The 23667-nt window shown below is 51.0% G+C and overlaps 3 protein-coding genes across 4 annotated transcripts in view; 1 reads left to right on the top strand and 2 right to left on the bottom strand.

Moving 5' to 3' along the window:
- Positions 1 to 1618, bottom strand: part of Dnajc7 (DnaJ (Hsp40) homolog, subfamily C, member 7) — a 38401-nt gene extending 36783 nt beyond the window's left edge. The window contains exon 1 of the mRNA XM_013037992.1: positions 1205 to 1618. Within this exon, the coding sequence (XP_012893446.1) occupies positions 1205 to 1281 (77 nt within the window). The 5' untranslated portion in view covers positions 1282 to 1618. The remainder of the gene's footprint in view (positions 1 to 1204) is intronic.
- Positions 1619 to 5083: 3465 nt separating this feature from the next.
- On the top strand, positions 5084 to 9744 carry Nkiras2 (NFKB inhibitor interacting Ras-like 2). Of its 2 annotated transcripts, none has more exons than XM_013036049.1 (4): positions 5084 to 5164; positions 6334 to 6441; positions 7114 to 7355; positions 8192 to 9744. In XM_013036049.1, the coding sequence occupies exons 2-4, from the start codon at positions 6348 to 6350 to the stop codon at positions 8429 to 8431; spliced, it is 576 nt and encodes a 191-aa protein (XP_012891503.1). In that variant the 5' UTR covers positions 5084 to 5164; positions 6334 to 6347; the 3' UTR covers positions 8432 to 9744. The 2 variants fall into 2 exon arrangements, with proteins under 2 accessions (XP_012891503.1, XP_012891510.1); XM_013036056.1 differs by having other exon boundaries at positions 5118 to 5143.
- A 1135-nt stretch (positions 9745 to 10879) lies between these two features.
- The window catches only part of Znf385c (zinc finger protein 385C), a 14132-nt gene continuing 1344 nt past the window's right edge, over positions 10880 to 23667 (bottom strand). The window contains exons 2-9 of the mRNA XM_013037411.1: positions 20643 to 22086; positions 19069 to 19217; positions 16985 to 17095; positions 14962 to 15127; positions 12743 to 13033; positions 12144 to 12340; positions 11815 to 11925; positions 10880 to 11294 (exon numbers count right to left, since the gene is read on the bottom strand). Of these exons, the coding sequence (XP_012892865.1) occupies positions 11058 to 11294; positions 11815 to 11925; positions 12144 to 12340; positions 12743 to 13033; positions 14962 to 15127; positions 16985 to 17095; positions 19069 to 19217; positions 20643 to 22086 (2706 nt within the window). The 3' untranslated portion in view covers positions 10880 to 11057. The remainder of the gene's footprint in view (positions 11295 to 11814; positions 11926 to 12143; positions 12341 to 12742; positions 13034 to 14961; positions 15128 to 16984; positions 17096 to 19068; positions 19218 to 20642; positions 22087 to 23667) is intronic.

Consider the following 23667-nt stretch of genomic DNA (forward strand, 5'->3'; position numbering starts at 1 on the left):
TTTCTCAAAAGCCTCTCAGTTTCCAAGAGGTCAGGAATTTGAGATACTGGCCAGAGTAAGTATCCGAAAGCTTGTTATCTACACATTTACTCTACCCAGGGTGTAACAGTTATGTTTCTAACATGAAATAGTTTTTTTAAAGATCTCATAATTCTAACTTCACATCTCCTGAACTAATCCCATGTCACCACTTCAGTCCAAGATGAAGACACAGCAGACATGAATGATATAAAGATGCAAGGTATGTGGAAAGAACACTGAAGACACTGTAGTCAATCCTCAACAAAAAAGATCAGATTAATCTGCAGTTGATAAGGAAAAAGGGCTCCAAACCTCCAGAGCCTATATATATTTGGTGTTACTGTTTTAAACAAATATACCTAATACAACTGTGTTCAAAACATCACTTCCAACAAGTGCCTGAGATGTTGCCAGAATGCAGAGTGTTCTCGAAAACCACTCACTAAGCAGCTCCCTTAGCTGGACTGGCAATCTGGAGTCACTGCGGCTGACCAGCAGTGCCAACTGCACCCAAGCAAGCTTGCCTTCCTCCTAGTGTTTAACCCAAGACTAAGACCGGGGAGAAATAGTGTTAAGGATCTCTCACCCGGGAAGGTGAGCAAGGGAGAGGAAATCAGGCGTGCACAATCCAAGTCCCCCATCGCTCTTCTCTCTTTCACTTAGCGATATTATGGGACAAGAACGAGGTTCATAATCATAATCATCTCAGGCACAAGACTGTGGATCGAGGAAAAGGGGAGAAGGGGGGGGGGGTTGCGAAAGAGAAGGCCCTGGAGACGCACAGCGCTGACAAGACAACAAAGCACAGAAGTGAAGAGGAGGCGGGGGTCGGGGCGAGACGAGGAAGTCGTCATCGACGCCGCGCCGCCCCCCTCCCGCCATCAGACCTGAGACACCCCCCTCACGGACTCGGCCTCCACCCGAAGGACGACCTTTCCCTTCGCCGAGGTAGACCGTGCCTCAGCTCCCCCGCCCGGCGGAAGCCGGCGGGGAAGGCCGCCCCCCGGGAGCGCGCCCCGGGCGGGGGGCGCCGGCCCCACTCGCTCCCGGGGAAGGAGGAGGGGGCTGCGGAGGGCGGGGCGGCGCTCCCACAGCCTGCGGGGGCTGCCACACGGCCGCGACGCGTCTCCCAGCGCCGCGAGGCTGCAGCTCGCCGCCTCTTTTCACCCTGACACCCGGTTACCTCTTCACGTCTTCGTCCTCAAGCAGCTCTGGCTCGGCCGCCGCCATTACCACATCGCACTCCGCGGCAGCCGCCATCTTACCGCCCGGACCAAAGAGCCGAGTGGGAGGCAGGCGGTGAAGAGCACTTCCGGTCGGAGCATCGAGCTGCTCCGCGGCGCAGCGCCCAGAGGGGCTCCCTCGAGCCCGTCTACCAACGAGAGGCTCCGCTGGAGGCCAGAGCGGCCTCCCATCCCTGGAGGTCCACGGTGGTCTCCGCGCAGGGGCGGAGCCCCAGGGCCGGCTCCTGTGCGTAGGGGGCGCCACTGTACCGGAGGGTAGGAGGGGGCGCCTGAGGATGTGGCCTTAGTTAAATCTTGGGCTTTCCTCAGTATGCTGAGAACCTAGTTGCCATAACAATTTGCAATTCTAGAGACTAAGGACCGGGGTGGAGGGGAGGGGGGGGAGGCGTGGCGGGATGGGGGGCGGGGGGATCTGGGGGTGGGGTGGGGATCGGGTTGCCCAAAACTCCGGAGCCCCTACGACTGACTACCTTCCCGACCTCGGAGTGCGTCCACAGCTGCTTCTCAGGCAAAACAAGAGACACTTTGAGCCCAGTTCCCCAGCTTTCATCGCTCTCTGGAAGCCCTGCCCAGCCAAGCCAGGGGAACGCAGGGCGTCTTCACCCCGGCACCTTTCATCCTTCCCGGATCTCCAACCACCAACTGGTTCATCACCCTAATGACGCGGACCCTTTTATGAGGCTGCTTTCATGTCAGCCTCCTGGGAGTGCCGTCTCAGCATTAAGACCAGCTCCCCAGCCCCTTACCCCCGAGTTTATAAGGCAGGCAGCTCATCGGGTGAGGTCCCTGCTCCTCAGTATCCTCAAACCTTCCACCTCTCATAAACTCTCTTCAGTACGCTTGTCTGGCCCAGTGCAAGGACACAATCATCTATGTAATATTTCCCCCACCCAAACCTATATTTGTGGGGATGAACTGAACTGAGACTTTCTGAGGTTAAATCAGGGGAGTTCGGGCTGTACTTTTTAAAGCTACTGGGAACCTTAATTAAAAGGACAAAAGAATGCTTAAGGGTTCTACCCCCATTTTCCCCAGGAAAAATGTAAGCCAGAGAGTCATGAGTGGTGAAGGAGAGGTGAGAGCTCCGTGGTTTGGAAGGGAGAGGTCATTCATCTAAGCCTATGATTCCAGACCCCTTTCCAAAATATCTACACTACTAGTTGGAAGAGACACACAGACTTTCAAACAATCTACCCTGTCTGCTGGTGGCACATGGTCTGCTGCAAGTCTAATCCAGAAACCAACCTGTCTTTGAGTAGCCTCCGACTTTGTTCTATTTCAGTGTGTTTGTGGGTGAACACAGGGCTTCACTGTCTCTTGCACACTCTTGGCTTTTCCACTCAAGGCTAGCATTCCTACCACTTGAGCCACACTTCCAGGTTTTTGCTGGTTAATTGAAGGGAAGAGTCTTACAGACTTTCCTGCCTCAGCTGGCTTCAAGCCTCTATCGTTGGATCTCAGTCTCCTGATAGGATTACACGTGAATGCTGCCAGCACCCAGCTATACTTTGTGTTCTCTTATCTGGAGCAACTTATTTACATCCAGCTTTAATTTCATCTGTTGAAGCTGTGATGACCTTCTACTCAAGATGTCTCTAACCTAGACCTTCAGAATCCCAGATCTGTTGTATCTACATCTAGCTACTGACTATCCCTAAGGCTTAACGTGTGTGTGTGTGTGTGTGTGTGTGTTCTTGAGCTGTGTGTGCTGTTCCTGGGGGTTGAACTCTGGATCTAAGTGCTTTTTGCTCAAGGCTAGTGCTCTATCACTTGAGCCACACCTCCACTTCTGGCTTTTTGGTAGTTAACTGGAGGTATGAGACATAGACTTTCCTGCCTGAGCTGGCTTCCAACCATGATCCTCAGATCTCAGCCTTTGGGAGTAGCTAGGATTACAGGGGTGAGCCACCAACACTCTGCTTAAGATTCTTATTGAGGGGCTTAGTGGTAGAGTGCCTGCCTAACATGCATAAAGCCCTGCGTTCGATTCCTCAGTACCACATAAACAGAAAAAGCCAGAAGTGGTGCTGTGGCTCAAGTGGTAGAGTGCTAGCCTTGAGTAAAAGAAGCTCAGGGACAATGCCCAGGCCCTGACTGGACCAAAAAAAAAAATAGGTTCTTATTGAATTTATTTTCTCTCCACCTCTAAACAATGGAAAATTATGTTGTAACTGATTGTCCAGAAGCGCATATTTTATTGAATGAGTTCAACTATTTACCTGACCATCAAGGGAAATCCTGAGGAATATCATGAGCCCTGAATTCTTTTTCTTGACTTCCAATTTATGACCAAATCTGGTTAAATCTCTTATTTCCTAAATATGTCTCTTCCTTTCTATCCCAATTCAGACTTTTATCATTTTTTAAACTCTGAAGAATAAGCCAGGTGCTGGGGCTCATGCCTGTAATCCTAGCTACTCAGGAGACTGAGATCTGAGGATCATGGTTTGAAGCCAGCCTGGGCAAGAAAGTCCACGAGACTCTTGTCTCCAATTAATCACCAGAAAACCAAAGTGAAGCTGTGCTTCAAAACGGTAGAGCAGAGCCGGGCGCTGGTGGCTCACACCTGTAATCCTAGCTACTCAGGAGGCTGAGATCTGAGGATCACGGTTCAAAGCCAGCACGGGCAGGAGAGACCGTGAGACTCCTATCTCCAATAAACCACCAGAAAACCGGAAGTGGCGCTGTAGCTCAAGTGGTAGAGTGCTCGCCTTGAGCTGAAGAGCTGAGGGACAGTGCCCAGGCCCAGAGTTCAAGCCCCACGACCTACAAAAAGAAAAAAAAAGGTAGAGCACTAGCCTTGAGCGAAAAGAGCTCAGAGATAGCACCTAGGCCCTGAGTTCAACCCCACAACTGTCAAAACAAAACAAAAATAAATAAAAAATAAACTTTGAAGACCATGGTAGTCTCCTACTGAGCTTCTAGTCTCATCTCTCCATTCTTGTCTCTTCTACCAGATCATGTCATTTCACTGGCACAGAACCTATCAATAGCTTTTTATCGATAGCTTTTTATTGCATTACGTTGAATCTCTATAGCCTACCACACCACACTTGATTATTTGGCTCCTTTCCACCACCAATATCCAATTACTTATAGTTCCAGGAAATGCCATGACTCTTGCTATGTTTTTTTCTACCATAGAACACTTTCTTCCTAAGCCTTTCAGTTGTCAATGCAGGTAAGACGCCTTAGGAAGTTCTCCTCGATGCCCACTACCCCCAAGTTAAATGTTCCTTTACTGTACCCCCAATGCACTTTTGTAATAGTACTCACCATGATGTTCTACAATTGTTGGTTTAGATGTATTGCTCTTCTAGATGGTGAAGTTCTCCTGGGAGGCTATCTTCAACAAATGACCCTACACAGACAAGGGGGGGGGGTGTGCTCAGAAAGCTAACTTTCCTTCCTTCCTTTCTCCCTCCCTCCCTTTCTCTCTCTCCTCCCTTCTTTCTTCTTTCTTCCTGTCTTTCCTCTCATAATGTAGCTCAGAATGGCCTCAGCTTCGCAATCCCCCCCTCAGTCTGAGTGCAAGGCTCAGAACACATTTGAGGGCTGGGGCTGTATCTTAGTGCAAGTTCCAGCAACGAAAAAAAAGTAAAACATGTGACGAATAAAAATGACTGAGTAAAGAAAGGCAGCATGACTAGAGAGAGAACATTTTAGCATCAGAGAGTCTAGAACGTTGAGCAGCCAAAGTACAACTAGGTCAAATCCTAGCTAACATTCCCCCGCCCGCCTCGGGGGGGCGCTGGGCAGTCAGCACCACCTTTCCATCGCCGGAAGTCGTCTTGCTGGCCGGAAGCTACAGAGCGGCGCGCAAAGGGGGCGGGCCCACGGAGCCTGCTTCCAGCCGGAGGAAGAGGGAACCCCTTAAGGTCGGGGTTACACCTCCTCAGGTGCCTGCGTGACCCGAGGGACCCACCCGGGGTGCAGAGGGGGACCCTTGGAGGCACAGAGCTGGAAGGCGGTGCCAGTCCATCGCCAGGACCGGCCTCTGCCCCTGGGTCTCTCTAGGTGACAGGCCTCCAGCTCTGATTCCCCGTGGGGGTCCTTGCTCTGACCTCTCCGGCGATCTCTCTTGGGTGTCCCTTAATTGCAAGGGGGGATCAGTGTCAGGAGTTTCTTTCTGGACAGAGATCTTTTGGGGACTCCTCTGGGGAGCAGCCTTTGGATCTCTGCTCTCCGGATGGGTTTTTGTGCGCAGCTCCTAGGAGAGAAGTTTGCCTTCTGGGAGATCGGTGTGTGGGGTCTCGTCAGAACGGTCTGGGTCTGAGCCTTTCCTTTGGGTCTGTCCATCCAAGGGCAGCAAAATGTTATCTCCTTTCCAAGTCTTTTCCCCCTTGGTTTCCTTTTATGTCTGTTGTTCTTCATTTTAGCCACGGATTTAACTAATTTGTCATCTGAGAAGGACATACAGAAAAGCAAATTCTCTTTGATTTGCTCAGTCTCAATACTGCTCAATTTGCTCAGTACTTTTTGGCCTCAAAAAGTACTCTTCCTAGTTACTTCTCCTTAAGGTCGTTATAGAAAGGTGTGCACAGAAAGGAACTTGAACCAGGGGCTCAGGCCTGTCATCCTAGCTACTCAGGAGGTTGAGATCTGAGGATCTGAGTTCTGCCAATCCAGGCACAACTGTGAGACTCTTACCTCCAATTAACCACCAAAAAGCTAGAAGTAGAGCTGTGGCTCAAGTGGTAAGAGTGCCAGCCTTGAGTGAAAAGGCTAAGGGACAGCTCCCAGACACTGAGGTCAAGCCCTAGTACTGGCACAAGAAAGGAAGGAAGGAACTTGGCCGAAACTTCTTGAAACCATTGGGGCCACGTGTAGTGAGCATCTAGTCTGTGCCAGCTACAGGCCACATACTGGGAATAATAAGAGAATGCAGTCTAGCTCACTGTTCTATAGCAGACTTAGACTTCAGTTCAGTGCACCCCAGCTAGAATCAGTGCACAATCCCTGGAGCTTTACATTCAGGTCCAATTTTGGGCTCTTAGTTATGAGAGGTCTACCCTCTGTTTTGTGCCTCTCTTCCCTCACTTTACCCAGAATGCTTTTATTCCTCAAGGTTGGAGGTTAAGCATGGGGAAGAGCTGCAAGGTGGTTGTGTGTGGCCAAGCATCTGTGGGCAAAACTTCAATCCTGGAGCAGCTTCTGTATGGGAACCATGTAGTAGGTGAGTGTGGTTGCAACTGGGGTAATAGTGGAAGACAAAGAATTAAGGAATAGAATCGGGCATGGTTGCACATACTTGTAATCCCACCTCTATTCAACCTTTTGCTGTGGCTTTCTGGGTGTCCTCTTGTAACTGCTTCTAAAGTTACAACATACACAGGAGGGAAGCTGAGGCAGGAAGATCTTGAGTTTAAAGCCAGCCTGGGCTATGTAGTCTTCGCAATTGTTTAGACAATTCCAAGCAACAACAACAAAGAGCTTGATCACACCAAACACGCCATACTTGCCGGTGGTTTTTGTACTTTCAAGAGTATACTAAGCTATGGTGTAACCCATGGTTCAACCCTTGCCTGATGTGTGTGAAGCCCTAGGTTTGAATTCCAGCATCACAAATACAAAAATACAAAATTAAAATAACTCCCACCACCACAATAAACCTGAAGGAAGGACATACGTGACTCAAGATAGAAAAAAATTCCCATGTTTTACTTTTGCTTAGTATGATTTCTACATCTGTTTCCCTAACCATCCCAGTCCTGTCACACTCCCAAGTCTGACCTCTCTTCAGCCCCCACATTCCTTTCTCCCACTGTCTGGCTAGCCTGTTAGCATGTTCTCATCATTCACATTTCCCATCTCCCTACTTCAAAGGAGTTTCTTGACTTTGTCCCAGGTTCTGAGATGATTGAAACCCAGGAGGACATATACGTGGGTTCAATTGAGACAGACCGGGGAGTACGGGAGCAGGTGCGTTTCTATGACACCCGGGGACTTCGAGACGGGGCTGAGTTGCCCCGGCACTGCTTCTCCTGCACCGATGGCTATGTCCTGGTCTACAGCACGGACAGCCGAGAGTCCTTCCAGCGTGTGGAGCTGCTCAAGAAGGAGATTGACAAGTCCAAGGACAAGAAGGAGGTGTGTGCTCTAGATTCCTGCAGGGAACCTCTGGTGGGAGAGTGTCCAACATGGCTCTATTCTTTCACTCTTTGCTAAGAGGTAAGTTAGGACTGAGAAGAGGGTGGAAATCATTGAGTGTATGTTCACCCTCAGTGGTAGCTCCATGTAAGGCAGCTCAACCAGAGAAGGGTCTCTTTGGGTTAAGGGGGTCCCCAATCTAACACATGCAGCTCCCCCAATCTTTCTTCCTGTTGGTCCCTAAAACCCCAATTGTCTAAACAGTTGAGAGAACTATGTCGCCCAGGCTGGCTTCAAATTCAAGATCTTCCTGCCTCAGCCTCCCTTCTGAGTATGCTGTAACTTGAGAAGTGTATGTTACAAGAGGACACCCAGAAACCCACCATGTAAAAGAGAGGTCTGAGCAAAGGGTTGAATAGAGATGGGATTACAAGTGTGTGCAGGACTTTGAAATCACTTCCCAGTTGTTTCGCCAAAACCTGTCACTAGATCTTCAGGCCCATGGTATATGGTATATGCACAGGGTTTTTTTGTTTTGTTTTGTTTTGTTTTTAATTATTGGTGGTGGTTGTGGGCTTGAACTCAGGGCCTGGACTCAGGGCCTGGGTACTGTCCCTCAACTTTTTCCACTCAAGGCTAGCACTCTACCATTTTGAGCCACAGTGCCACTTCTGGTATTCTGGTAGTCGATTGAAGATAAGCATCTCATAAACTTTGCTGCCCCAGATGGCTTTGAGCCTTGATCTTCAGATCTCAGCCTCCTGAACAACTAGGATTATAGACATGAACCACTGGCATCCATTAATTCACAGACTTTTACTGTCTCTCTTCCCCAGGTTACCATCGTGGTCCTTGGCAATAAGTGTGACCTGCAGGAGCAGCGACGTGTAGACCCAGATATGGCTCAGCATTGGGCCAAGTCAGAGAAGGTGAAGCTATGGGAGGTATCGGTGGCTGACCGCCGCTCCCTCCTAGAGCCCTTCGTCTACCTGGCCAGCAAGATGACCCAACCCCAGAGCAAGTCTGCCTTTCCCCTCAGCCGCAAGAACAAGGGCAGCGGCTCCTTGGATGGCTGAAAACCTGCTGTTCTTTCTTCACTTTCCTAACCCCATTCTAGCTTCTGGGGCTCTAAAGGATGGATTGACAGCAAGGGGTACATAGGCAAGCTTTAGGGGAGACACTCTAGGCGGCCAGCTGGGCTGGCCTAGGCCAAAGCCACTTCTGTTCCCTCTCTAGGAGGTGGGTGGGGCTACTTGTAGGTCATCTTCCCTTCCATCTGCCCTGGGAAGGCTGAAGAGCTCCCATACTGAAGTGCCCAATTACAGGTCTGCTCCTATTACAGGGTCTTAACCCTCTGCATTTCCTGCCAGTAATATGCATATATCTAAAGCATCCAGCCTGGACTTGAGAAAGACATGCTGGTGATAGGGATGGCTCCTCATCCCTCACCTTGATCTTTCCATAGCCAGTTCTTGGCTGGAAGAAGACAGCCTCCTGGGAGTGTCAATTTGTGTTTGAAGTCTTAACTCCCTTCCCCCAACTGTTTCACTTCCTCTTCCTGCTTTGGGAGGAGATGGGCCTCATTGGTTGAGGCTGAACTGAGTGATGACTAAGCTGTGAGTCACCAGCTGACTGTGTGGCCCAGTAAGGCAATTCTCCTCTGGCTGTGGGTTTGTTTTTCTCATCTGTAATTTGACAGGAGTTGCTTAATCCATCTCCTGGATCCTTTTCAGCTCTATGATTTTCTAAAGGCTGTGGCTTTGCCCCCTTGCTTTTCTCTCTTTAAGGTGCTATACCTACCAGCCCTGGAGGCTGGGCTTCTCTCCCTCCAACCACTAGGGGGCAAGAGTGCACTCTCAGTTGCCAGTGGCAATCTAGTACCCAGTCTGCAGACCACCCCATGGGAACTGGTCTTCATTCCTCTCTCTCTGGTTGTTTTCAGTGAGTAGCTGGATTTATATTTATATTCCCTGTATTTATATGCCTGATGCCATGGTGAAGGCTGGACAAGGTGCTCCTCTAGCCCTTCATCCTTACCTCAGATGCCTGAATAAAACCAGGCAAACCAGTAGCAGCCTCCTGAGCTAATAAGCCTTGTGTTTTGAGGTTCAGAAGGGAGGCTGTACACAGGCATGCTATCAAGTGAGCTTACAACCCCGATTTCCAGTGCCCACTTTTTGTTTCTAGTATGTATAGCTGGCGTGGGTGAGACACTACAACCAGGCAACCTCCAATTCATACTTCTCTACTGAACAGAAGTATAGGGGCTGGTACCCAGGGCTGGGAAAGGAGAGTTCAGGGCATCTTCAGGCTCAAAGTTCATTTATTGTTGTGTTGGACACAATAAAACCACAACTGCTGTTATCAAAAAGTTCCCCCCACCCTTCTTATCTTCCCACTGGAAATACCTTGGAGGGGGAAAAAAAAAAGATGCAGGTGGATACTGGCGAAGTCCCATATTGGCAGTTGAGGGGGCAGGCATGGTTTTGTGACACGGACTTTGGCAGTATGAGAGTAGACTTGAAGTAGACTTGAAGATATATCTGATCAGCACTCAGCTTTAGCGTGAGGCTGGCTAGAGGAGAGAGAGCTGTACTTGGCTGGGGCCCTGTCTGGAGTAGAGAACAATGGAAGAATGCTCTTCATTTTGGAGCTGGGAGGGGCAGGGGGTGAGGAGGGACTTGGAGTTAACTGGGAAACACTGTACTCCCACCCCAAGAGCTGGGCTCAGGTGGAATCTGAAAGCCTAAGAAATGAGTGCTTTGGTGGGACAGGTCACTATCTTTATTTTTTGTGCTATTGGAGTTTGATCTCTGGGCCGCATTCTTGCTAGGCAAGTGCTCTGCCACTTGGGCCATACCCCTCAGCCCTTTTTTGCTTCAATTTTTCTCAGATAGGATTTTGCAGGGCTAGGCACCATAGGTGTCTGCTACCACACCTAACACTTGATTGAAATGGGAATTTTACTTTTTGCCCAGATGAGGCTCAAATCATATTGCTCCCAATCGCTGTCTCTTCTGTTGCTGAGATTACAGGTGTGAGCCACCACACCTCACCCTATGAGTCATTTTTATTAAAACCAAGGCCCAGCCCAAACATCATCCTCTCCTATTTCTGCCCTATTCCCATCCCCTCAGATCAGATGAGGTTCCCCTGGCTCTGCCCCACTTTAGTACTGCTTGACCAGTCCCCTTTTACCCCTACTGTCCTCTGTCGTACCTATGGTCACTTCAAACACACTCCTGTTTGAGAACCCATCCCTTATTTCCAGTGATGTAGAGCCAGTGAGGCCCCAAAGCACAGGAGTAAAGGTCCTACATGTGTCCTCAGTCCAGGCAAGGCTGGCTTATGAAAGCTAAGATGCCTAGAGTCCATGTGTATAGGTGTCTGGTTGGGGGAAGCACCACGTGGCTGGGGCTGGGGTTCTGCATAGATCCTTGGGATGCGGCAGGCTGGGAAGTGAAAGGGAGCCTAGGACTAGCCTAGGACTAGGGCAGGAAAGGAGTGGAGATAGCCATTGGTTGGACCGAGTGAGCTGGCTGGATCCCCAGTCCAGACAGAGTGAAGGGCAGCTGCCCTATACTGAACAGGATCCCCTTAATGTGCAGAAGGCAGTCCCTGTGGGGTACAGAGAACAGGTGTCTGGGGGAGCAGAGGAAGATAGTAGCTGTCAGGAAATCTGCCCTAGCCTCTCCAGGAGGGCTAGTAGGGGGCAAAGAGGATGGGTCCTGTGGCAGGGCGGACTGTTCCTGCTGGGGTGCGAAACAGAGCTGGACCCAGGATGGGAGTTGGGAAGAGGGTAGCTGCAGCTGTGGGTGCAGGCCGCAGAGCCAGGGGCCCTGGCAGGGCACAGATGGCAGCGGCTGTGGTGGGCAGTGGGCTGGGCAGGAAACGGGCTGCCAGCGTCTTGGTGAGCTGTTTCTGCAAGGCCAGTTTAGACTACAAAGAAAAGAGAGGAGTGAACAGGACTTCTGACCCGAGGAAAGCCCACCTCCTCTCTGGGCCCCATCCCCATGGGCTTTTGCCTCATGGGAACGTGCTTCCTAGCATTCCAACCCTTAATCTTCCTCCCTTCCCACCCCCAAACTGTCATTCCAGAGGGCTTTCTTCACCACCTGTCTTCCTGCCCCCACCCCCACCCCCAGGGAAGCCAGCCTCAGATGGAAGAAGGGAGAAGGCTTGTGGGGGCTGGGTAGACATGGTCTCTAGGAGATGTCCACCCAGCCCTGGCTCTGGCCCCTAAGATTATGACCCCAGTCCATCTGCCGGAAATTCCTCTGGGTACATCCCAGGATAGCCCAAAACCCAACCCCGCCTCTTTATCTGCCCAGGCAGCCTCAGAGCAGGTGACCTCCTTCCTGCCCTTCCAGCCACAAGCCAAGCTCCCCAGGTGGCCCCTCCCCTTCCTGCAATCCTGCCACTAGACCCAGGTCCCACGCTGTTGCCTGGACACAGATACCTTGAGGACGCTGACAGCTAGAGCTGCGTGCTTCTGTAGCTTGCTGTGCTGGCTGGGGGGCTTGGGAAGCTTCCCTGCCAGGCGGTCTTTGTGCCTCCGGCTGCTCATGTGCTGATGGACAGACAGATAGACTGGGAACAAGAGGAGGAAGCCCGCAGACCCCCCCCCAACTACCCTCTCACCCTCTATCCACAGCCCACCTTCAATGAGCACATACTAGCGAGGTGAACTTGGCCTCAAAGAGCCAGCCGGCCTCACTCCACCCCTTCCCTTCCCCTTCCTTTCCCAGTCTGCTCCATGGCTAGCTCTACCCCATCCCTCTCCTCTACCTGCTTGAGCTGGGTCTCTGAATTGACCTGGAGCTGACAGAGAGCACAGTGGAAAGGCGGGGTAGGCCCTTGGCGGGGGGCCCGGCCCCCAGTCACTCTCTTGGTCTTGTGTCCAGGTCCACCTCGGGACACTGTGCGGCCTCGGCCCCTCCGGGGAGCCCCTCCTTGACCTCCCATCATCCACCGGTGTTTGGCTCCTGAAAGGAGGGCATAAAGTCTGTCAGCATGGAGGCCCCCTCACACGAGGCCCGTGTGCCCATCCCTTTCATTAAGCCTCTGCACAACACAGATTTTTCCCTTCCAGAGTCTCTGGCTTCCTGCCAGTGTGCCCCCCAAGGAAGGTCTTCTGGCTGTCACTGGCCAGCCCTCTACTGCTCTAATGGCAGTCCCTAGAAAGACTTCCCAGATTTAGTAGCTTTCAGTCCTTGCTGCCCCAGACTTCCCAGGGCCCCCTCCTCAGGGATCAGTGGAAGGACCCAGAAACGCCTGGCCACAGTAACAGTGGGATACCATGCCTCTGCCAGGGGGCTCGGCTGCCCACATTTGGTGAGGTCAGCCTCCCTGCCCTTCCCTCTGCTCCTTGGGGTGGGGGAACTGACCTGTGTTATGAGCCTGCAACTGGGAGGCTGAGTTCACGGTCACCTTACATGTGGGGCAGTAGAGGCGCCCCTTCTCGCTCCTGCCTTCCCCTCCCACTCCACTGCCCACAGCCACAGCTGGAGGCTCAGGCCCTGGTGCCTCCCTGCCTGGCTCTGGGGAGCGAGGAGGGCAGGAGGAGGAGGTGGAAGAGGAGGTAGCATCCAAGAGGTCCTGGTGGGATGGCTCCGTGGCTGGTGGGTCTGGGGTCAGTGATAGCTGGAGTGGAGGGCCGAGGGGACAGGCAGCCGGACCTGCGGAGAGATGGGTCATTGAGGTGGGAGGCCCAGGACGGTTTCTGAGCCCCGGGGGTTCAGTGGAGTCCCTGTTGCTGGGATGACCAGCACTGAATTCCAGGCCCCTCTACCACAAATTCACTGGGAGGATTTGGGCCTCAGTTTCCCTACCCAAAATAAAGTTGGACAGAGTACAGTGATCCTTCACCTATCTCAGGACTTATGTTCCAGAGACCCCTTCAATAGGTGAAAATCCACCGACTAGCAATAAATAAGTGAACCTTGATATAGCAAGGGATGACTATATAATGCTGCTACTTCGTGGATTTTCACCTGTCATGGGGGCCTCTGGACCCTAAGTCTGCAATAGGTGAGGGATAACTATTTATGTATTTTTAAAAACCCACAAGACCGTGATGCAGTGAAGCCACAATAAGTGAACTGTGACATAGCCAGGGATGACTGCAGTCTTAGGAAGCCCTCCCACTCCTGTAGTTACTTGCTAACAAATAAGCAGTAGTCATCAGAAAGATGGGCTAGAATGTTCCTAGAACATTAAAAGCAAAAAAAACTGGAAGCTATTCAGGTGTCCATCGAACAGGACAGTAGTATGTCCGTGTAGTGGAGTACTACATAATTGTGAAAAGGGGAAACTATTGCCACATGCAGCAGCCTTATAGACATACCCAATGTTGATGAGTGTTCATGAGAGAGGGATAGAAGCCAGACACAGAAATCTACATACTCTATGATTCAACAAAACCAAGCAGAACTAACCTATGCTGAGAAAAGCCAGGATCAGAGTTACCCAGCAGTGGGAATGGGGTATAGCAGCTGCTTGTATACTCTCTTTCAAAATATTCCCATCCTTATGGAACTTGAGAATGTGAACTTGGAGATGGTTTACAGATAAAAATTAGCATTTGAGAGGTGAGGCAGGAGGATGAGAGTTTGAGGCCAGACTGAGCTACATAGCAAGGGCTTGTCCAGAGAGGTGGGGGGGGGGAGGGAGAAGGAGGGAGGGAGAGAAAGAAAGGGAGGGAGGGAGGGAAGAAAAGACCATGTGAGGCCACAGAATCACATTGGGGAGAAATTGTAATGCAGGTGGAAACAGAGGCTAGAGGAGGTCCTTGTTGACAAATCCTAACTTGGGACTTTTTTCCCCCTTTTCAGCAGGGAGGTACCAGGGTTTGAACTCAGGGCCACACACTGTCCTTAGTGTGGCAGTCTACTACTTGAGCCCACAGTCAGCCCTGCTTTGTGCTGTCATTCTTTTTTTAATTTTTTTTTATTGTGAAAATACTGTACAGAGGGGTTACAATTACATGGGCAAGGTAATGAGTACATTTCTTATCAAGCATTGTAGCCTCCTCCTTTGTTTCCCCTTCCCATCCCATCCTTCTCCCCCCCCCCCACCAAAGTTGTAAAGTTCATTTTCGGTATAACCATTTGTACTTGCAATGGGTCCACCTGTATCACTATTTAAACGATTTGTTTTTTCCCTTCCCCTCCACAAATTATAACAACATCAAATACGTGCTGGTCATTCTTGTGGGGTTTTCTACCCTGGCTGACTTTGAAGCATGATCCTCCAGATCTCAGCCTCTCTGAATGGCCAGGATCACAGGTGTAAGCCCCTTCAGCTTGGGACTTCTGATAGCTGAATTGTGGGAATATTAATTTCCATTGTTCACTGTCACCCGATTTATAGTCATTTGTTGGCAGCTTAGGAAACAAATGCAGCAAGGTGGTGAATAGGAGGGGACCTGGAAGTTTCTGGGTGATAGTTCTGTGTCTCATAATCTGGAAATGTTCAGGCTAGGAAGTTCACTAAGCTGAGCCCTTGAGTGCCTTTGTCTATAAGAGACAGTAACAAGGAGGCCTCACCCAACCCCTTATCAGAAGCCAAACTCTGGGCCAGGGCAGGAGAAGAGTCCAGGACTAACCTTTGCTCTGCGACTCTCCAGGGGCTCCACTGGCCAGACTTGGGACTGGGGAGACCACCACCTCATCCCGGGCCAATGTTTGCAGCCTCTGCTTGTTCTTGGCAGCTTCAACAGCCTTGAGTTTCCTGGCATGCTTGTGGCCTTTATAATGTGCTTCAGCCTGGTTCTGGAGAGAGGAGGGCAGAGGGTCACCATTTCCACTCTGGTTCACATGCCTCATCCAGAAACTGATGCTGAGTAGAGGGACAAAGTCAAAAGGAAGCAGAGGACTTGGACCACACCATGGACACATAATAATAGTAACTACTTCTTCTTCTTCCTCCTCCTCCTCCTCCTTCTCCTTCTTCTTCCTTTTTCCTTCTTCATCTTCGCCAGTCCTGGGGCTTGAACTCAGCACCTGGGCACTGTCCCTGAGCTGCTTTTTACTCAAGGCTAGCACTCTACCACTTGAGCCACAGCACCACTTCCGGCTTTTTCTGTGTATGTGGTACTGAGGAATCAAATCCCGCATGCTAGGCAAGCACTCTACCACTAAGCCACATTCCCAGCTCAACAATAAATTCTTCTTTTGTTTTGTTTTTGTCGGTTGTGGGGCTTGAACTCTGGGCCTGGGCGCTGTCCTTGTGCTCTTCAGCTCAAGGTGAGCACTCTACCGCTTGAGCCACAGTGCCACTTCTGGTTTTCTAGTGGTTTATTGGAGATAAGAGTCTCACGGAAAAAGAAAAAAAAAAAAAGATTGATGTAAAGTAAAAAAAAAAAAAAAAGAGTCTCACGGACTTTCCTGCCCGGGCTGACTTTGAACTGCGATCCTCAGATCTCAGCCTCCTGAGGAGCTAGGATTACAGGCATGAGCCACCAGTGCCCGGCAATAAATTCTTCTTTTGTGAGTATGTATGTGTCAGTAATGAAGCTACTCAGGGCCTGGACACTGTACCTTTAGGTTTTTGGCTAAAGGCTAGCGCTCTACTACTTGAACCACATCTCTATTTTTGGCTTTTTGGTGGTTAATTGGAGATGAGTCTCATGATTTTTTTTTTTTTGTCCGTGTGGGGCTACTTCAGATTTTCTAGTGATTTATTGGAGATAAGAGTCTCACGGACTTTCCTGACCGGGGGCTGGCTTTGAACCGTGATCCTTAGATCTCAGCCTCCTGAGTAGCTAGGATTACAAGCATAAGCCACTGGCACCCGGCTTCTCATGAATTTTTTTTAGCCTGGTCTGGCTTTGAACTGTGATCCTTAGCCTCCTGAGTAGCTAGGATTACAGTTATGAACTACCAGTGACTATCTTCAAAGTCCACTGTAGCCCATAGCCCAGAATGGCTTTCCTGGTAGGCCAGAAAGAGGCTGCAGTCGAATGTATATAGGCTTTAGGGATAACATGGCATGGGTTCAAATCCTTTTTTTTTTGGTGCTGGTCCTGGGACTTGTGCTCAGGACCTGGGCGCTGTCCCTGAGTTTGTGTGCTTAAGACTGGCACTCTACCACTTGCACCACACCTCTATTTCCAGCTTTTTTTGTAGATAATTGGAGATGAGTATTACAGACTTTCCTGCCCAGGCCAACTTTGAACTGCAGTCCCCAGATCTCAGTCTCCTGAATAGCTAGGATTACAGGTATGAGCCACTGGCGCCCAGCTTCAAATCCTAGCTTTGCTTTACCATCTGTGTGGCAGTAGGGTCAGTCTCAGCCCCTGAGACTCAGTTTTCTCCTTTGGCAAGTGAGGAGGGGAACAGGAGACTGCACTAAGATGCTGGGTATGAACACGTTCTATAAACATCTCACCTCTACCCCCACAGTACCCATGCTAGAGAAGGATCCAGAACACAGGAGTGAGGCAGAGGGAGCGACATGAAAGTCTGGGAGGATTTGGGCAGCAGGGGACAATGGGAACGGGCAGGAGAGGGGAGAGGATGGCCAGCGAAAGGATCATGAGGGCCTCTTCTGCAGCCCCTTCACCACCCCTGTCCTTCCAGAAATACCGTGGAAGGAAGCCCAGCCCTGTTTCCATGACTCCCTCTCACCGCTGAGTTGAACCTCAGGTGACAGATGTTACAGGAGATGAAGAGCTTCTTCTTCAGAGGGGAGGGAACCCCAAATGTGTGGCTGATGACAGCTTTCTGGACTGGGTCCATCTGTGAGGAAGGCGGGAGGGCACAATAACTCTGGGGTTGCCTGAGGAAGCAGGGAGGTTAAAAAATAATAGGAAAAACTGGAAACTAGAGAGTGGGGAGCTTCTAGAAAGAACTTTCCCATGCTGTGGATGCCAGACTAAGACAGCCTGTCCCTAGATGACTAACTGCCAGCTTGGAGGTAGGGGCTGGCCAGGGTGAGCTGCGTGACCTTAAGGAATAGAATCGTGGCCTAGTGATCACTTCGGCATTTGGTCCCAGCTTTGTTGCTCTTTCATTTTGCAAGAATCATTTTGTGTGTCTGTGCATGTGCTGGTACTAGGGCTTGAACTCAGGGCCTGGGCTCTGTCCCTGAACTTTTTTTACACAAGGCTAGAATACCACTTGAGCCACAGCTCTACTTCCTGCTTTTTTTGTGGTTAACTGGAGATTCAAGTTTCATGGACTTTCCTGCCCAGGTTGTCTTCAAGCCATAATCCTCAAATCCCAGCCTCCTAAGTAGCTAGAACTATAGGTGTGAGCCATGGAGACCAGCAAGAAACAGTTGAGACAGAATTGGTGTAGGAAAAGGTAAGGAGGGAGGATGTCTCCCTCCCCTCACCCAGCCGTATGCATGGACCTGTAAGAGTCCTATCTTACCAGCTCTGACACTGTCCCTGGGTAGGCTCTCAGGAGAATGAGAGCTGGAGAGGCAGGGGGCCAGGAGGTCTGAGGTTCCCCAAGCATATTCATTTCCTTTGAGCAGTAACAGAGATGTTCTCTTTTTCACTATATTTTTCTTTTTACCAAACCAAGCAAGGCTTTATGTTCCTTTATTTATTTTTTGGGGGGGGGTGGAGAGTGCCTTTTAGATTAGTGGACCAAAAGCTGAAGTTTGTCAAGAGGAACTTTCCAATAGGAAGAGAACTGAGACTCAGAAGGAGAGTGGGTCTCCTGCAGAGACCATGCTGAAGGACAGAAAGAGGTAGAGGGGTGCAGGGCCAGGATCTCAGAGAGAGGAGCCTCAGGCTCTCCCCTGCTGCTAAGGGCCTGCATTGAAGTGAGGATAGGTTCTGAAGCCCAAAGGCCCAGTCCCAACTGACCCTAAGGTGACCTGAGATGGCTTTTGGGACCAGTCTCAAAGGATGGGGTGGGTTTAGCCATAATTTTTTTTTTCTAAATGAAAAATAGGGGCTAGAGAGGTGGCTCAAGGGGTAAAGGGCCTGCCTAGCAAGTGTGAAGCCCGCCCTGAGTTTAAGCCCCAAGATTACCCCAAAATAAAAATAAATGTGAAAACAATGGGGATGGTTTCTGATACCTCAGGGAATAAAGTAACATCCACACTGACAACACTTTCCTCACGCACACATGGAAATGTACAGGCCTAGTACAGCTACAAGGTGCCTAAGTTTACAGCATGTACACACTTACAGACAAAAGATACATACAGGAAGACTCACAGCCAAACAAACCACACAGAAACACACTGGCAAATCAGACACATCCCCAACACATGCATAGAAGACACAAAGACATACCAAAAACCCCTCAGAAACACAGATACACACATTAATTACATATAGTTACCTATTATATACAGGACACCAACACACAGGTTCACAACCACACATAATACACAAAGTCCTGTAGAGACACCAGGCAACAACAGAAAGGCTCACCCCAACTGTACACCGACACACAGACATGCATGGATCAGCCACAGGAGTCTCTCCACAAAAACTCAAGCAGAAGCCTCCGTCTCTGGGCAGTTGTGATGGTGGGGTAGGGGTAACTTTGGGGTGACACCATCTTGTTCACTAGCCTTAGAGACAGCTTGACCCAGAAAATCCCTGTTTGTGAGCACTTAGCCACTCTCTAGGATAGAGGAGTGAGCTTTTGGTTAGCCCCAGATACTACACTCGGCCCCTATAAGGCACCTTCCCTGCCCACCCCCAGGCTTGGCCATGTGCCCCCGCCCCGTCCTGCCCAGCCCGTACCGTGCTGAAGTTGGGGAAGAGACTGAGCGGGGTGGTGCCATTGAAGTGGAAGGCCAGCAAGTGCTTGAAGTCCAGCGGGGGCTGCAGAGGCCGAGTGGGCAGGGGCAGAGAGGCCAGCAGGGGACTGGGGGAGCTGGAGGCAGGGCCTGCTGCAGGAGGAAGAAGGGCAGGGTCTGAAACAGGGAGCCACGGGGGCTCTGTCCTACCTCTGAAGCCAGGACTGAATGCTGATGGGCTTCTTGGAGGTAGAGCCAAGGCAGACATTTTGTTTTCCTCTTCACAAAGTCACACCAGCCAAACCCAGTTGGGGAGGCAGAGGTAAAGGCTCCACCGCTCAGGCTTCCAACCCAAGAGAATGATCCTCCCCAAATGAACTCCCAGAGGGAGGGTGGTCCAGGGGGCAGCCAGAGGAAGCAGAGATGCTACATACTACCATGGAGACTGTGTGATATACTGGGTTTCCGTTTTTATTACCAATTAAATAAAGCCCAGGGCTTGACTAGCCCCCTTCCCTCCTACTCTCTGTCCTTTCTCTCTCTCTGAGTCCCACACCATTTACAGAAAAGGGCTGACCGAAGGGAATGAGGAATCCACAGGAGTCTGAGGAGATGCACACCCCAGCTCTGCGGAAGCCATAGTTGCTCCCCTGAGAAGGCCAAATTCCCTGCACATCCAGGGCCGCCCCAGCAGCACCAGCAGTTTTGTAGTCTTTGGTCTTGAAAGTCTGAGGCAAGGGCAGGAGAGCGCTAGGAACTTAAAGCAACCTGACTTCCAGGAAGAAGAAATTTGAACTAAACCCAATCCATTTAGGGGCTCTGTGCCTGCAAAACCAAAAGAAGACCCCCCCTTTTTTTTTGCTTTTTGTGTCTTCACATTGTGAAAGACAGGATATCCTTATTTCATATTTGCAGATTTATGCTATGTCTGGTCATATTCAGAAAAGTCTTTTGGCCTGGAGGATGATGAGTCTACTCCCTTGAACCATTAGTTTATTCACAGTAGAAGGTGCTGGGCTGGGTGTCAGAACCAAGCATGGCCATGTGCTATCCAGTCTTAGCTGAGAGGATACACAAGACTGGGGGCTAGGAGACAGTTAAAGACCAATTCTCCTTTCCCCTTAGCCCCTCAAGAGTCTCCTCCCTACTTTCCTAGGGTTAAAATATGGGCAAGGGGCTGGGATGTAGCTCAGTGGCAAAGCACTTGCCTAGCAAGCGCAACGTCCTGGGTTCGATCCCCAGTACCAAAAAAGAAAAGACAAAAAAAAAAATATGAGCAAGGACCAGAAGGGAAAATGGCAAGCTCTCCTCAGCACATTCTGGGAGCCTGGGAAAGCCTGAGGACTTCCAGATTTTTGCTAGTACCTCTACCCACCTCTACCCACTTTTCCAGACAGTCAAGGGGTGCCTGCAGTGCTCTGCAGGGAGGGGAAGGGGCGGACCACAGAGCACAGTTAAAAGGTCAGTATGAGTACACCTGAGTTAACCCTTAGGGTGTCTAGGCCCCCAGGCTGGCAGGAAAATGAGGAAATCGCTCTCAGGTAAGTTGAGCCCCCAGGAACCCCTCCTCCCAGCCACTCTCTAAGAACTCCACTGCCAGCATAAAGTCAAACTCGTGCAGAGGGGGCCCATCCACAGCGATCTTCACTATGTGGTCACCCCGACTGTCCCCAGCCCCGCTCTGTCCCCACCACCGCAGCTCATGGCTACGGCCCACCTTGTCCATCAGCCCAGCACCCACTGGCAGTGTCAAGGCCAGGGCAGCGAGGGCGGCGAGGTCTGGGAAGAGCTCATACAGCTCAGAGTGCCTGCATGCCAGCTTGGTGCACAGTGCTCGAGGGCTGAGCTGCCCCAGGCTGGACACCACACGCTTGAAGAGTGCAAAGTCACCCAGCACGCGTGGGGACACCAGGGCTGGCCCAAAGCCCCACAGCAGTATCTGCAGCGACCCCTTGCCATGCATGTCCAGCTCCTCAGGCACCTGTGGGTAGTGGCGGGGATCGAAGATGGCTGCAAAGGCAGCCACATAATCCAGAGAGGGCCCAGGGTAGGAATCCTGCAGTCCCTTCTGCATGGAGTCCAGGAGATCCCCCCGGAGCCTCTCCAAGCCCCGGAGTGCAGCTGCAGAGTAACCCACCAGCTCCACGCCACGGTAGGTACAACGCTGGCCTTCTCCTTCGGGGCTGGAGGATGCCAGTGCTAGCAGCAGGCGCTGGAGGTGGGCACCTCCTGAGCCATGCTGACCTTGGATGGAAGCCGTGGCCGCCATCACCAGGGGCTGTAGCAAGGCCAGGTCTGGCTCTTCAGACTGCAACATCAGGGTAAGTTTCTGCACCGAGGGCAGAGCGTCCAGCAGCAAGTGCGTGAAGGCTACGAAGGTGAACTGGCGCAGGGCCAAGGCCAGCGCCCCAGTTGTGGGCGAGGCTGGAGCAACAGCCTCTAGGGAAGGTACCAAGCAGGGCCAGGCTTCAGCTACTGCTTCCACGACAGGCAACAAGGAAGCCCAGGGTACTGGCCAGGGCCCTGCCAAGTCCACAGCCGCGCTGTCCAGTGCTGCTCGGAGCTTGGGTACCATATGGGAACTGGGGCCACCATGCAGGCGGAAGAGGGCATCCAGGATGCTCTCATATTCACCCAGGTAGGCAGGGGGCTCTGGATCTGTCTGGCCAGAAAGACAGTGAAGCTCTGTGAGCAATGGACAGATGGCCCGGAGCTGCTGGCTGATGCTCTCCAGGCGGTCACTGGGGAGGCTGGAGCTGAGCCAAGCCAGCTTGGAGGCAGATATACCAAAGGCTTTTAGGATGTCCAGGAGTTGTCCAGCAGTAGCCTCACCCTCCTGCAGCTCCACAGTGCCCAAGAAGGTGGTAGCAGGCTGGCCATCACAGGGGGACACGGAAGTGGCGAACAGGGCCAATCTGTGGGTTTCAGGCCAGTCCCTGGCCTCGTCTAATACCAGCCCCACATATGGGGATGCTTTCAGGCGCTGGCAGGCCTCTGTGTGTAAGACACTGGCAATGGCCACCTGGGACAGCCAGGGAGAGAAAGGGAGGGAGGATAGAATTAGACTTGTCCTGCACAGGGAAGGCAGGCAGTGGAGGGTAATAAGACAAACCTTAAGAATCAGACAGACTGGCAGACTCGTCTTGGCCTGGTTACTTCTTGGCTGTGCTGCCCTGGGCAACTCATTCCAGCCCCTCTGAGATTCAGTTTTTCAGCTCTCCTCTCAGTGAATACCCACCTGTCCTGTCTTTTCAAAGGGTTGCCATGTTGTTGCACATTATAAAAATGCTTTAGGAGCAGGGCACTGGTGGCTCACACCTGTAATCCTACCTCAAGGAGACAGATCTGTGGATTGCAGTTCCAATCCAGCCTGAGCAGGAAAAGTCCACGAGACTCTTATCTCTAATGAACCACCACTGAGCTGGAAGTAGAGCTGTGGCTCAAGTGGTAGAATGCTCATCTTGAGGGGTAAAGCCAAGCAAGAGCATGAGGCTTTGAGTTCAAACCCTGGTACCGAGACACACATTCAAAAATGAAAAGTTCTCAGTACTGGCACACACATACACAAAAAGTGCTTCATAATGGGGCTGGGAAGGTGGCTTAGTGGTAGAGCGCTTGCCTTGCATGCATGAGGCCCTGGGTTCGATTCCACCTAAGCAAAAAGAAAAAAGCTGGAAGTGGCTAGGCTGGGAAAGTGGCTCAGTGGTAGAGCGCTTGCCTTGCATGCATGAGGCCCTGGGTTCCATTCCTCAGCACCACATAAGCAGAAAAGAAAAAGCCAGAAGTGGCGCTGTGGTTCAAGTGGTAGGGCACTAGCCTTGAGCTGAAGAGCTGAGGGACAGTGCCCAGGCCCAGAGTTCAGGCCCCACGACCAGACCCCCCCCCCAAAAAAAAAGTGCTCCATGAACTATGAAGAGCTCTGGGAAGTTTAGTGTTTTCCTGTAGCATTGTCCCAGTTTGCCTTAGTACTAGAGATCAAACTCAGGGCTTTGTATTTGCTAGGTGGGTGTATTACCATTTGAGCCACACTCTCAGATTTTTTTGCTTTAGTTATTTTTCAGATCAGATCTTGTGCTTTTGCTTAGGGCCAGCCTTAGACCTGATCTTCCTATTTGTCATCTAAGTAGCTGAGATTACAATCATACATCACCATGCCTGGCTCTCACTATTCTTTCTTTCCTTTCTTTGTTTCCTTTCTTTCCTTTCTTTGTTTCCTTCCTTCCTTCCTTCCTTTCTTTTTCTTTCTTTCTTTCTTTCTTTCTTTCTTTCTTTCTTTCTTTCTTTCTTTCTTTCTTTCTTTCTTTCTTTCTTTCTGTCATGGGGCTTGAACTCTGGGCTTGGGTGCTGTCCCTGTGCTCTTCAGCTCAAGACGAGCAGTCTACCGCTTGAGCCACAGCACAACTTCCAGTTTTCTAGTGGTTTATTGGAGATAAGAGTCTCACGGACTTTCCTGTCCGGGCTGGCTTTGAACTGCAATCCTCAGATCTCAGCCTCCTGAGTAACTAGGATTACAGGCATGAGCCACTGGCACCCGGCACCCACCTCTTTCTTTCTTTCTTTCTTTCTTTCTTTCTTTCTTTCTTTCTTTCTTTCTTTCTTTCTT

This window comes from Dipodomys ordii, unplaced genomic scaffold (genome assembly GCF_000151885.1).
Source record: "Dipodomys ordii isolate 6190 unplaced genomic scaffold, Dord_2.0 Scaffold7, whole genome shotgun sequence".
NCBI lineage: Eukaryota > Metazoa > Chordata > Mammalia > Rodentia > Heteromyidae > Dipodomys > Dipodomys ordii.